The 13,497-nt window shown below is 50.8% G+C and overlaps 1 protein-coding gene across 3 annotated transcripts in view; it reads left to right on the forward strand.

The window, feature by feature from the left end:
* The window catches only part of SRL (sarcalumenin), a 46,715-nt gene extending 37,092 nt beyond the window's left edge, over positions 1-9,623 (forward strand). For all 3 annotated transcript variants that reach the window (XM_034670468.1, XM_034670467.1, XM_034670466.1), the window contains 4 exons: positions 658-753; positions 3,970-4,086; positions 4,984-5,217; positions 6,372-9,623. In XM_034670468.1, coding sequence (XP_034526359.1) covers positions 658-753; positions 3,970-4,086; positions 4,984-5,217; positions 6,372-7,183 — 1,259 coding nt within the window. In that variant the 3' untranslated portion in view covers positions 7,184-9,623. The remainder of the gene's footprint in view (positions 1-657; positions 754-3,969; positions 4,087-4,983; positions 5,218-6,371) is intronic.
* Positions 9,624-13,497: the final 3,874 nt, after the last annotated feature.

Below are 13,497 nucleotides of genomic sequence, written 5' to 3' on the forward strand. Positions count from 1 at the left end.
GGGGAGGAGGAGAGGCGATCCAAGCAGAGGGAACAGGGCCAGGGTTGAGGACAAATCCCAGTGCTGCTGCCTGGGGCCTGGTGCCAGCCTTCATGCGGTGGCCGGGGAGGCTTGCTAATGAGAGTTCATCCCATCTGCTTTGGTTTTTACAGTTTATAAAGCCCTTTTATTTCTGGCACTTCATCCTCAGAATAACTCAAGGCTTTCAGTGGGGCTCATGTCTCCTCTTCATTGATGAGCTAGCTGGAGCTCAGAGCAGCCACGGTTTGCATGGGGCACACAGCTAGAGGGGAGCAGTGGGAGGGCTGGGTCTAGACAGCCTGGCCTGGGGCCCCAGTTCCTGCTTCTGGGTCTCACATCCTGCAGGCTCCCAGCCTTACCCTGTGAGTTGCTTCTCCCTAGAGGGAGAAAAGGATCAGGTTTTAAAAAAAATAGTGCAGGAGGTTTTGAGGGTGGGAGGGAATGCCTTTTGGTTAACGTTTTCTGAGGGTTGGGATGTGAACCAACTCCCTCCAGGAATGCTAATGTATGGCAGTCCGCAGTGAGTGAGGCTGCCAGAGGGGGCCCTGCTCCCCACCGGCCTGGGCTGGAGCTGCCCTGCAGAGGGAGTCGGACTCTCTCCCTTCACCCTCTCCCTTCACCCTTCTCTGCCCCCAGTGGTGCTGCAGCGGCTTCGAAAGATCTACCATTCATCCATCAAGCCCCTGGAGCAGTCTTACAAATACAACGAGCTTCGGCAGCATGAGATCACAGGTACTCCTCATGGCTGATGCCCGTGCCCTCTTGCGCTTTGTGAGTGGTGGGCATGAGGACACGTGGAGCTGAGCGCTCCTTGGTCATGTGATCATCCTTCCCCGCATGGGTGCCCCAATCTGCACAGGGTTTTGTGGAGATCACTTCATGCTTCAGTAGTACAGTTGTGGTTTCCAGGGGTAGCCAGTTCCATCCCTCTGTGCTGAGGGTCCCCTGACTGGGAAGGGATCATGTGTTAAGTCCCCTAATTGGCCTGGGATCCTTTTTTTTTTTTTTCTCCTTATCACTTCTTTGGTTGGCTTTCCTTGGGTCTGGATTCTTTTAAAAATTGATTTTCGGAATCATAAAAGCAAGGGATACTTCCTGCCAAAGGAAAAAAAAAAAAGAAGTACTGGAAAACAGTACAAATTGAAAAATAAAAATCCGTCTCTTGATTTCCAGCATCTCCACTTCCATTTCCTGAGATTCCCTGTTAAATAGTATCCTGCAAATACTTCCAGACATTTGCTCTGTGCCCATGAGCATACACAAGCGTGTCCTTTTCTGTTTGTGTTTTACCCGATGGTATGACAACACACACTGCGTGTGTGCAGCCCCATTACGCTGGGTAATCACTGTTCAACTGAGGGTCAACAGGGCATTTGCCATGTTCGGTTCCAAAAATGTTACAAACATGGCTCTAATTGTTAGGTATTTTGTGCAGATACATTTGTAGGACAAATGTTTCAAAATGGAACAGTGAAGTTAAACATTTTCATAGTTGCTGCCAAGTGGCCTTAGGTCAGACCAGTTTGTAGCCACGATAATGCTCTGTGAGAGTCTAGTTCTCCCGCAGTCGTGCCCTTTTCCCAAGTCGTTCATCTCCGAAAACTTTCACGAGGGTATCTGAACGGTGAGTGGCATTACACGTCTCTAGGTGTGAACTGCCGATTTCTATTATTCTCTCATGTGATGCTCTCGATGGCTCTAAAGTGGGTAAGGTATTTAGGGAATCCATTATTCCTACTTCACAGAAGAGGAACCTGGTATGCAGGGAAATGCTGTGTTTCCCAGGATCACACAGCTGGAACCAGGAGCTGGAACTCTCTGCTCCTTCTCTGGGAGAATGTCCTTTTCCATGACTTACCCGACAGACTCTTCCAAGCCTAAGAGCAAATCATCCTCTTGGGCTTCCCAGGGGATGTGTGAGGTGGCAGTCTTCTGTGGCTTTCCTGTCCTCCACATTGGCCTTCCCTCACAGCCGCAGACCCAGTGGCTTGGCCCTGGAGCTGCTCATGGTGCTCTGCGGGGAGGGCGCTCCTGGCTCCTGATGCCACTTTCTGGGCTTGGCTTCTCTCCCCTCACCTGTCCCAGTGCCAGGGATTCCGCCGTTGCCCTCCCTTGGGGCAGCCTCCCTGTGTCCTACCTGTGGCCTCCTGCACATGCCAGTACCGCCCCCTGCTGCAGACAGTTGAAACAGCAGCCCCCAGAGGGCCTGGTTCTGGTTAGTCTCAGCAGGAGCTGGAAGGTCCAGTTGCCCTGGTGTGTCCTGGGCCGGGGTAAAAGACACTGTCTGTAGGATCTCTGTGGCTTTAACTGGGGACTCCTGCCACCCTCTCAGTCTGCCTATCCCTTCCTGTCCTTGAGCCAGGGATTGACATCCAGGGATGCGAACGACTCATTGTGTGTGTTTGCAGGTAGGGAGGAATGGGGCAGGGCCATGGTATCAATTTCAGGCAATTATATATGTGCCTGCTACTTACGAGACGCCATCTTGGTCTTCTGGGACTAAGTTTTACCTTAGAGAAAGAAAACCAGCACCTCCAGAAGCAAGGTGCAGAACGAGAGGAATAGTGTACTCCTCTTTGTAGAAAAAAGATGGGGAATGTGACATTGACTCCTAATGCTTAGACTGCATGCATTAAAATGCCTGAAAGAAAATGTAGTGGGGGTTATGGCCTAGACAGACTGGGGAAGGGGTGGGAGACTTTCACTCTATACCTTTTTATACTTCTGATTTTTTTTTAAGATTTTATTTATTTATTTGACAGAGAGAGACAGCCAGTGAGAGAGGGAGCACAAGCAGGGGGAGTGGGAAAGGAAGAAGCAGGCTCCTAGCAGAGAAGCCTGATGTGGGGCTCGATCCCAGAACGCCCGGGATCACGCCCTGAGCCAAAGGCAGAAGCTTAATGACTGCACCACCCAGGCACCCCTATACTTCTGATTTTTGAACCAAGAAATTAAATACATCAAAATGGAAAAAAAATAGGAAAAAAAAAAGAGTGTGTACTGTGCAGGGCCTCTGTGCCAGGCTCAGGGAGACAGAGAGGTTGGAGAACTTGAGGTGTATATGACACTGGGCTGGCTCCTGTGCTGTGGCTCAGAGATGCTGAGTCAGCAGTCCGTGGCCGCATCCTCCCCCCCCCCCCCCCCCNCCCCCCCCCCCCCCCCCCGGTGTTGAAAACACTGGAGGATTATGCTTTCCCTTCCTAGGGACCCCGACTAGTGTGGCTCAGCCAGGGTACTCTCGCTGACACTGGACACAGGGCCCAGGAACCCAAGAACTGCCAGTCAGCGCTCGGTCCTGGGACCTGGCAAATAGGTTATGGTCTCTGGAGGCTAATTTGAGACTGGCCTGGAGCCCAGGGTCAGGATGAGCCTGAGGTAGGATGTCAGGGGGCCCCCATCCAGGATGTCTAAGATTGTGTGAGCCTCTTTCATGTCTTTTTTTTCCTATTACTAATCCAGATAGCAGAGGTTTTTTCTTTCTTTAATTTTTTTTAAAGATTTTATTTTTAAGTAATCTCTGCATTCAGTGTGGGGCTCTAACTCACGACCCCAAGGTCAAGAGTTACACACTCCACCGACTGAGCCAGCCAGGTGCCCCCAGGTAGCAGAGTTTGAACTTCTCCCCCTGTGGTAGCTCCCTTCTCCCGTTCTTATGAACCGTCCTGCAGATACGGACCGGGAGGCCTCAACCACAGTGAGTTCTGAGTTGATTTTTGGTGATGTCACTTACTTCCTTCTGGAGCCCGTGTGCCAAGGATCTGTGTAAGGCCAAAATCACATCTCCTGCTGTCTTTTAACTGGGTGATCGCACTTACATAACAAGAGACATGCCATGGACCCTGTCTGGTCCAGTGTGGAATTCTATAACTCTGTTAGATGGGTCGCGGGGTGTGGTGGGAAGTACGAACTTCATCAGTCACTGCCATGTCTAATTCCTGCTGCCTACAGATGGGGAGATTACTTCCAAGCCCATGGTGCTGTTCCTGGGACCGTGGAGTGTTGGCAAGTCCACCATGATAAACTACCTCCTCGGGTTGGAAAACACTCGCTACCAGCTCTATACAGGTAATAGCGGGGTTCTTTTGCGTGTGTGTTGCCATCTCAGTGTCATATGTGAAAGCACCATGAAACATTCATGTATGTCTTCAATAGAACGATGAGAATTACGATCCGTCTTCACAGGAGCATTTTTCACAATGGCCGAGAGGTGGAAACCGCCCAAACATCCATGGGTGGATGAACGGATAAACAGAAGGGTCTATCCGTATGACAGTATGGAGTATTAGTCAGTCTTAAGAAGGAATGCGTTTCTGAAACATGCTACAACATGCATGAATCTTGAAGACACTATATTAAGTGGAATAAGCCAGACACAAAGGACAATAGCCTACAATTCCACTTACGAGTGCCTAGAATCATCCAATTCATAGAGACAGTAGAGCAGAGATTACCAGGGGCTGGGAAGGGGGAATGAGTGGGGACAGTTTCAGTTTGCAAGACAGATGGTGGTGAGGACTGCACAATAGTGTGAACGTGCTTAATGCCACTGAACCGTACACCTAAAAATGGTTAAAATAGTCAATTTCGTAGGGGCGCTTGGGTGGCACAGCGGTTAAGCGTCTGCCTTCGGCTCAGGGCGTGATCCCGTCGTTATGGGATCGAGCCCCACATCAGGCTCCTCTACTATGAGCCTGCTTCTTCCTCTCCCATTCCCCCTGCTTGTGTTCCCTCTCTCGCTGGCTGTCTCTATCTCTGTCAAATAAATAAATTTAAAAAAATCTTAAAAAAAAAAAGGTCAATTTCGTTACATATATTTTATAAAGAAGACACTAGCTTAGCAAACAGCTTACCCAGTTCTTATGGCAAACCTGCCCTGAAGCCACTTGCTTATTTACTTACCTTGTAGTAGGGTCTCTGTCCCAGAGGTGACTGTGTTTACTGACCTTATGCCCATGCATGCAGGTGCCGAGCCCACCACCTCTGAGTTCACTGTCCTCATGCACGGACCCAAGCTGAAAACCATTGAGGGTATTGTCATGGCTGCCGACAGCGCCCGGTCCTTCTCACCCCTCGAGAAATTTGGCCAGAATTTCCTAGAGAAGCTAATTGGCATCGAGGTTCCCCACAAACTTCTGGAGCGGGTCACTTTTGTGGATACACCAGGCATCATTGAGAACCGCAAGCAGCAAGAAAGAGGTAATTGAGCATTTGTATCTGAATAGCGTGAGCTGTGTCTTAGAAAACCGTTCAGCAGTGGGTGGTAGGCAGACAGGGGAGAGGTAATGTGGCCCACATTGTCCAAGACAAATTGGATCCCAGTCCACGTGTACTTGACCTCTAGTTAACTTGGGTTCTGGTTTGAACCTGACCTCAAACCCTTTCTGGTCAAGTGTCTGCTTTACCAGGCATGCTTGATTATAAGCCTATGTTAGACTTCCCAAAATCCTCTTCCAGTGGGAGAGGAGTGTCACTTTGGGCCCAGCGGACACTAGGTTATGACAGAGGCCACTGAGTATCACCATGACACAGGGCTGTCCACAGAGATGAGTCATCACAGGGCATTTGTAGGACTATAGGCCTAGCTGGTGGATCTCAATTTATGGTTATGACTCTCATTTTGGTTTTATTACTGTTTTATGACTAGTAATAATATTGTCACTAATATTATAATAGTAAATTAACCTTTATTCTTCTATTAAGCATCGGATAATTGTATGCGTTATTGGTTGGTTGTTGTGGAAAAATTTCAAGACCGATATTCCTAGTCTTGTCTTTGTGGAAATAAGTGGAAGGAATTAAACTAAGTCAGGCACCTACTGTGTGGGAGGCAGTTTTAGTTAGGTACTTTCCTTCACTTATAGCAACATCATAATTCTTTATGTCATCCTAGGTGTTATTGTTCTTGTCATTTTGTAGCTAAAATGGTAAAGCTTGGAAGCATTTACTCTTCTGGGCTGGCCAGTGACAACCCAAATTCCAGTCTGGGTCTTGGGCCCGCTCCACATTGCTTCCCCCTAAATAGCACATCCTCTCTTTCATATCCTTCTTCATCCCTTTGATGTCTTTGCCACTGTCCCATATCTTTTTAGACAGTAGAAAGATCTCCATTTTGAAAAAGTATTTTACTTTTCTGGAGCCTTGGATTCCATAGATTAAAACAAGGATCAGGCTGTTCTTGGCTGAGGGCTGACAAGGTGCAGGAAATATGCAGTTAATTCTTTTAGTTTTTAGAAGCCCAGAAAATCCCTACTGCCTTTACTTCCTTCAACCCAAGCAATGGTTTGGTTCTGGAAGGGGGCATGAGGGGTTTACGGTGAGCCTGCTCAGCTTGACTTCTCCCCCCCCCCAAGGTTACCCCTTCAATGACGTGTGCCAGTGGTTCATCGACAGAGCGGACCTCATCTTTGTTGTCTTTGACCCCACCAAGTTGGATGTGGGTCTGGAGCTGGAGATGCTCTTCCGCCAGCTGAAGGGACGTGAGTCTCAGATCAGAATCATCCTGAACAAGGCTGACAACCTGGCCACGCAGATGCTCATGCGGGTCTATGGGGCCCTCTTCTGGAGCTTGGCCCCACTCATCAACGTCACAGAGCCCCCCAGGGTTTACGTCAGCTCCTTCTGGCCACAAGACTACAAGCCCGATACCCACCGGGACCTGTTTCTCAAGGAAGAGATCTCTCTCCTGGAAGACCTGAACCAGGTGATTGAGAACAGGCTGGAGAACAAGATCGCCTTCATCCGCCAGCATGCCATCCGGGTCCGCATTCACGCCCTCCTGGTCGACCGCTATCTGCAGACTTACAAGGACAAAATGACCTTCTTCAGCGATGGAGAGCTGGTCTTTAAGGACATTGTGGAAGACCCTGACAAATTCTACATCTTCAAGACCATCCTGGCAAAGACCAACGTCAGCAAGTTTGACCTTCCCAACCGCGAGGCCTACAAGGACTTCTTTGGCATCAACCCAATCTCCAGTTTCAAGCTGCTGTCTCAGCAGTGCTCCTATATGGGGGGCTGCTTCCTGGAGAAGATTGAGCGGGCCATCACACAAGAGCTCCCCGGCCTCCTGGGAAGCCTCGGGCTAGGGAAGAATCCAGGTGCTCTCAACTGTGACAAAACAGGGTGTGGCGAAACCCCAAAGAATCGCTATAAGAAACACTAGGTCGTTGTGTAGCTGTTTGGGGTTCCTGTTGGTGGATGAGCTTGTGTCCTAACTGTCTGAGAAGTCCTGGTTTATTAACCCTTTGAGCCACACTGGCAAGAATCATTACACACCGGAGATTTGGGAGTTAGTTGAGGCCAGTGGTGGGGGAGGGTGTGGGTCGAGGGAGGCGCGAGGAAACTGTGAATTATAGTGTGCCCGTCTTGTTGCTTCAGTGGGGGGCCTGGCTGAGGCACGTCAGGCCCTGCTGGCTTTTCCTGGGTCCTGTCGCAAAGGGACAGAGAGCAGCTAAATTCTAGTGTATACCGAGGTGATGAGCGTCAAGCTGAAAGCAGCTGAAATTCCTTTTTACCCCTCTAAGCTGGGAAAATAGGGAAGACTTGATTTCTGTAGGGCTGCTCAGGTCCTTCGTGGCTTCCTCCCACGCAGTCGTCCGCTGGTCCTCCAGCCCTCGCCTGCTCCTCAGCATGGGTTGGCTTCAACAGGGGACATTCTCTTGGGTCTGAATCCACCTGGGTTTCGAGCCTACTCCCAGGCCCTCCTTCCTGCTTCCTCAAGGAGTGGGGGAACGGTTTAGGATACCAGAGCACTAAGAGAGAATAGGAGTCCCCCAGGCTAGGAGAAGGAGCTGCCTCCCCCTGCCATTTCTCCGATGTAGTCTTCTAAGCCAGATGGGAAGCTTGGTCCCTTTCTTGGCCCCAAGAGGAGGCTGAGTGTTCCACGTATTCAGGGAACTTACTTCTTGGAAGTGACTTCAGTGAAAGTACCAGAAGGGGCTCAGAGGGTTAATTGGTTTGCAGTGTGTCTTTGTCTATTGCATGTCTTGGAAAACTCGGACCCCAAAGGCGTTGGGTTTCAGAGGGGACAGTGGAAACCTTGCTCCTTTTCTTGAGGGTCTTCTCTGGGCAGCCCATCTCCCCCAAATGAGGAGGAGGCAGTTTCCACACCTTCTCTGCAGAGACGCTCTGCAGAAGAGTCTTTCCCTCCTGGTTTTCATGCCATGGCTTTTCCTTCCCCTTCTTCTCCATTCCCTGATGTGCCAACACTCAAAACTCAGAGTGATTTCCCACGAGTCAGAACCAGCGCCAGCCACTTGGTGTGGGTGGCAAGCAAGGCTTCCATTTCAGTTTTCCGCCTGAACTTGATACTGATTCCTACCACATGTAGCACAGGGCAGCCAGGGCCTTCAAGGACCGATGAGCGTGAATATGCATCTGCTGCCTTGTCCAAGTGAGATGAGGGAGATAGCAGAGGCCAGAAGGCATGGAGGAAGAATGAGCTGTGAGGGTCCTGCCTGGCTGGTGGGCAACCTTGGAGGGCAGCGGGGGATGGAGGGAAGGAGCCTTTTGACAAAAAGCAGGTGGGTGAACAGTTTGTGCAAATCCGGGAGACCTGGCCCAGGGCTGCCCCGAGCGGCACCTTTGGCCTCCTGAGCCAGCCTCCTTTGGGAGCGAGCGATCTGGGGGGCTTCACCATGAGGCCTGGGTTAGGGCCCACCAGCACCAGGAGGTCACCTTGGACCAGAAGGAAAGCGAAGATGAAGGCAGACGGGAGGCACTCTGAGGGCTAGGCCGTGGAAGCAAATTGGTCATCGATCAGATCAGGTCCCCATGAAGAATTCGGAATTCCTGCTTCCCAGAGTGATTAGCACTCAGGTGCGTGCTGCAGCAGGACCTGGAACCTCCTGCAGGACAACCAGAGGCCCCAAAGCCTCCAGGACATTGTTTCCAAGGACAGAGCCCAGCAGAGCACCAGGCACCTGCTGGGACACCCAAGGAGCCTGGTCACCAGGGCCTGATGAGCTGCTTTTCTTTTCATTAAAAACCAACCCTTGCCTCACCTCCCCATCAGGTACCCTCTCAAGAGTCTGCCCTCCCACCTTGCTCCTTAATGTTCCCCGTGCCCTCAAGCTGCTCTTGCGTATCTGGTTTTCTCCGGGCAGCGGGGCCGTACTAAGTGCAGAACTGTCGTAGCAGCCGATGCCCCCGTCGCTTTGGGGGAAGCGGGTGGAAGGAGGCCAGTACATTCATACAGGATCTATGTTTTCACGGGGGGGGGGCGGGGGGGTGACGTTATCAGTGTGATCCGTTCTCCCTTTCTTCGTTCCATCCATTTGCCTTTTCTTACTCCTGTTCCTCTGCTCTCTCGTTGACCTGCCTTTTCTCTAAATTGCTGGTTGGCTCGTCAGCCAGTCCTCCTGGGCTTTCAGTGTTTTTTGGGCCCCTGCTCTGTGGATGTGGATTTCAAGCAGAATTCTGACTCTTTGGGGGGGGGATTGGGATCTGGGGGTAAATTTAGGATCCAGAGATTCCCCCCCCAAGCGGAGTTATCTGTAAGTATTTGTGCCTGAACGGTTGCTGTTTCTCTCCAAAGTGGAAACTTTCCAGTGTTCTTGCCATTCTGATTTCATCAGGGAGGAAATCTCAATAAAGTTCAGTCTCTCTGTGACACCGTGTGCTTTCTCATGGTCTCCGGGCAGCTTAATCCCTTTCTCTTCTTTTTATCTAGTGCTAGACCCTTTTTTATTAAGACTTAATTGTTTTTCGAGCAGTTTCAGGTCCACCGCAAAACGGAGAGGGAGGTAGAGTTTTCCCACACCCCCCTGCCCCATGATGCACAGCTGCCCCCACCCCCACTAGCAGCACCCCCACCGCAGTGGGACAGGTGTTCCGACTGATGAGCCGACACGGACACGCCGCAGTCACCAGAGTCCGTACGTTAGGGTTTGCTGCTGGTGTGCATTCTGCGTCTTTGGACAAAGGCGCCATGATGAGTGCATCCTTACAGAATATATGGTGTATTTCCACTGCCCTAAAAATCCTGTTTGTCCCTCCCGTCTCTTCCCAACCCTGAGTGCTGCTTGCTAAGTTTCTTAGGGATAGATTGACAATCCACGAATTGCCCACTCTTGTTTTAGACACTGCCTGCACCTTCTTCTCCAGACCCCTCCTGCTGCTCCCAGCCCCCCTGTGTCAAAGATGACCTTGAAACCCAGGCTTCCTGTTGTAGGATTGGAAATGAAGACATGCTCCCTTCTCAGCCCCCGACTGCCATTCTCCCTGGCATCCAGGGCAGTAGCCCATTCACGGGAACTGTGGAAGCTTCTGTCCCCAAGTCTCTAAGGCAGACATGCCGCTAGGTCCATGCCCTCAACCACACCGCTGTCCACTTGGTAGCTGAAGGCTCTGGGGGAGAGAGCTGGGGGAGTCTGCCCCGAATGTAAGGACGGTGCCTCCCTGTGGCTTCTGCTGAAAGTGGTGCTCCCCACGGCAGGACCCAAGGGTTCCTCCTTGTTCTTGTTTTTAACGAAACCTTGCCCTGTCCTTGACTCCCTGAGACTGTGCCCTTCAAAGCAGAGCTCCTTATCTTTGAAATTTTACATCAGGGGTCCTGAGGACTTCACACTCTGATTTAAAGCGTGTTTGCAAAAAAGGAACTGGGCCCTGGGGAGTCAGTGGGAGGTTGGAAATAGAAGTGGGTGTGAGAGTGAACAACATGCCATCATGACAGGGTCGGCACGGGGAGGGTGCGGAATTTGGTGGCCACCTGCTCTGGGTTTCCTAAGTTGGGAGAGGCTGATCTCAGGGTGGCACGAGTAAGGCAGTGTGGCTCATTGCCGCCCTCGGCCTCCTCCTGATTTGGGGGTCCACAGGTCACAGTTAGCAATGGAGTAGCTTGACCTAGCTAAGGCCACTGCTGCCCTCCCCCAGGTCAACTCTCCCACCCATGACTGCAACCAGTGTCTTCCTATGACTGGGAGAAATATGGAGCATTTCCCTGGAAAACGGAAGGTAGGTGAGGTCTGTTTTGAAGATAAACATCACACAGTAGAACCTGCCAGCATGTTCAGAATGTTTCACAAGCCTTGTACCCTGCCGACCACCTTTACGTTGTCTGCCACGAGGACAGCAAGATGCCTGGAGAAAGCAAAATCAGAGACCCGTCTGCATGTGGCCAGATGATCTAAGGGGCCTGAGCGGAGAGAGTGTCTTCACAGGGATGCGTATGTATGTGGATATGGGGGGGTTACCTGTTATATGTATAAGGGGTGTGCAAATGCCTGCATGGAAAACTGGTGTGTGTGTGGAAACCAAAGTGTATGTGAGTGTTTGTGGCCAAAGGATCTCTGAGTATGTTGCACAGTTCCCAGCACGGAGGACTCATTACCTGAGTGCCATCAGAATGAACAGAAGAGTAAGTCGGTGTGGGGGGAGTAAAGCAGGAGTCTGTGCACCGTGTGTTGTGTGTAGAGGGTTGGTGGGGGGAAGGTATGTCTGGGTGTGGCTGTGAAGAAGTGATCGTATGAATGATGTGTGCATGACAGATTATGGGAGCATGGGCATAGGCAGGTGTGTGCGTGTGGGGAGAGCCGGATGCCCGACCCGGGGGGGTGGGGGAGACCCAGGAAGACCCAGCCATAGGAGGACACCTCCAAGGCTCTGGTTTTGCTATTGTAACTCCCCCACCCCCCGTGAACTGAGGGGGAGTCTGAGCCTTCAAAAACTCATAAGCACTGGCAACATTTCATGCTGATTGTACCATCTGTGACATTCGGCTCAAGCTTTTCCCAGTCCAGGGAAGACTGCTTTCCTTGAGAAGACCATAAAGGCAACAAAAAAGAAGCATAAGAAAAACAAGAAAATGAGAGTAGAGACATGGATTTGCCTGTAGCAAAGGTGTATTCCACAGGTTCTGAGGTATTCCTTGTACCAAAGGATAAAAAGATAACATGCATAAGTGAGCATTTTCTGTGTCTGTTTGCAGCGTGGAGCGTGTTCTCTTGTTTTCTCATCATTTCAGTTGGGAAGAGAAGCAACTTCTAGAGTGCTCCTTTTGCCAGGAACTGGGCTATAGACCTATAGACATCCCCACAGTTACACTTGACATGATGCGGTAATTCTAACAGCCACACGCCAGGTGCTTTGTGTAACGTTCACACAGCCCCCCAGGTAGGGAGCCATCTTGCGTGGGAAAGAGTAGAGACTCTGGAGTTGGATTGCTTGGGCTCCATGCTGGGCTCCAGCGCTTACTGGCTGGGCAGCACTAGGCAGTTGACGTAGTTCTGTGCCTCAGAATCCTCGACCATGAAATGGAGATACGAATAGACCCTCTCTCTGCGAGGCTGAGGTGAGGATGAGATCACTTAAAACATGCAATATGCTTGAAGTAGTCCACAGCCCACGGAAAGCATTCCATGCGTGTTATTATTATTCATATTTTACTGATGAGGAGACTGACAGTCAGTGGTGGGGAGGCGGCATGTGGAAGTGGGAGGGCCAGAATTCCATCTGAAGCAGGCGAGGTTACTTGCCCAGGGTCACATATGGTGACACTGGTCTTTCTGATCCCAGGGCCTTTCCCTCCTCTTCAGAAACTGGCAAAAATGCAGAATTACCTAATTTTTTTAATGATCTGCCAGCACCGCGACACTTGATAGTAACGAAATTTTAAAACACTTAAATGTAATTTGCATTATAAAATTTATTTATTTTAAAGATTTTATTTATTTATTTGAGAGAGAGAGATTGGGAGATCACGAGCAGGGGGAGGGGTAGAGGGAGAAACAGGCTCCCTGCTCAGCAGGGAGCCTGATGTGGGACTCGATCCCAGGGATCTGGGATCATGACCTGAGCCGAAGGCAGATGCTTAGGGGAGCCTGGGTGGCTCAGTCGTTAGGCGTCTGCCTTCTGCTCAGAGCGTGACCAGAGTCCTGGGTTTGAGTCCTGCATCAGGCTCCTCTGCTGGGAGCCTGCTTCTTCTTCTCCCACTCCCCCTGCTTTTGTTCCCTCTCTCGCTGGCTGTCTCTGTCAAATAAATAAATAAAATCTGTAAAAAAAAACAAAAAACGAAGGCAGATGCTTAAGCGACTGAGCCACCCAGGTGCCTGCGTTAGAAAATTTATTAAGGTGGGGAGCCTGGCTGGTTCAATCCCTAGAGCCTGCGACTCTTGATTTGAGGGTAGTAAGTTCAAGCCCCATGTTGGGTGTAAGATAACTTAAATAAAATCTTAGGAGTGCCTGAGGGACGGATCCTGGAGGAAGACCAAGGGTCCAGACTGAGAAAGGAAGACATCTGTGTGTGGCCAGTTAGGAGTCAAGGTGAGATGGGGTGGGTTAGGGAAACCTGGCCCTTAAATGGAAGCTCAAAGAGTCTGGTCTTGAGGCCACTGCATGTCTCTAGACAAAGGGGGCCATGAAGAAGCAGGTAAGGTCCGGCGGGCAGCAGCACGGGGGCTCAAGGAGAGACCAGAGCTTGGCACCACGAAGCCTATTTTGGCAACCCAGCCTATCTGGTCCACCGGCTGCTGCTTGAGG

This window comes from Ailuropoda melanoleuca, chromosome 10, assembly GCF_002007445.2.
Source record: "Ailuropoda melanoleuca isolate Jingjing chromosome 10, ASM200744v2, whole genome shotgun sequence".
Lineage (NCBI taxonomy): Eukaryota > Metazoa > Chordata > Mammalia > Carnivora > Ursidae > Ailuropoda > Ailuropoda melanoleuca.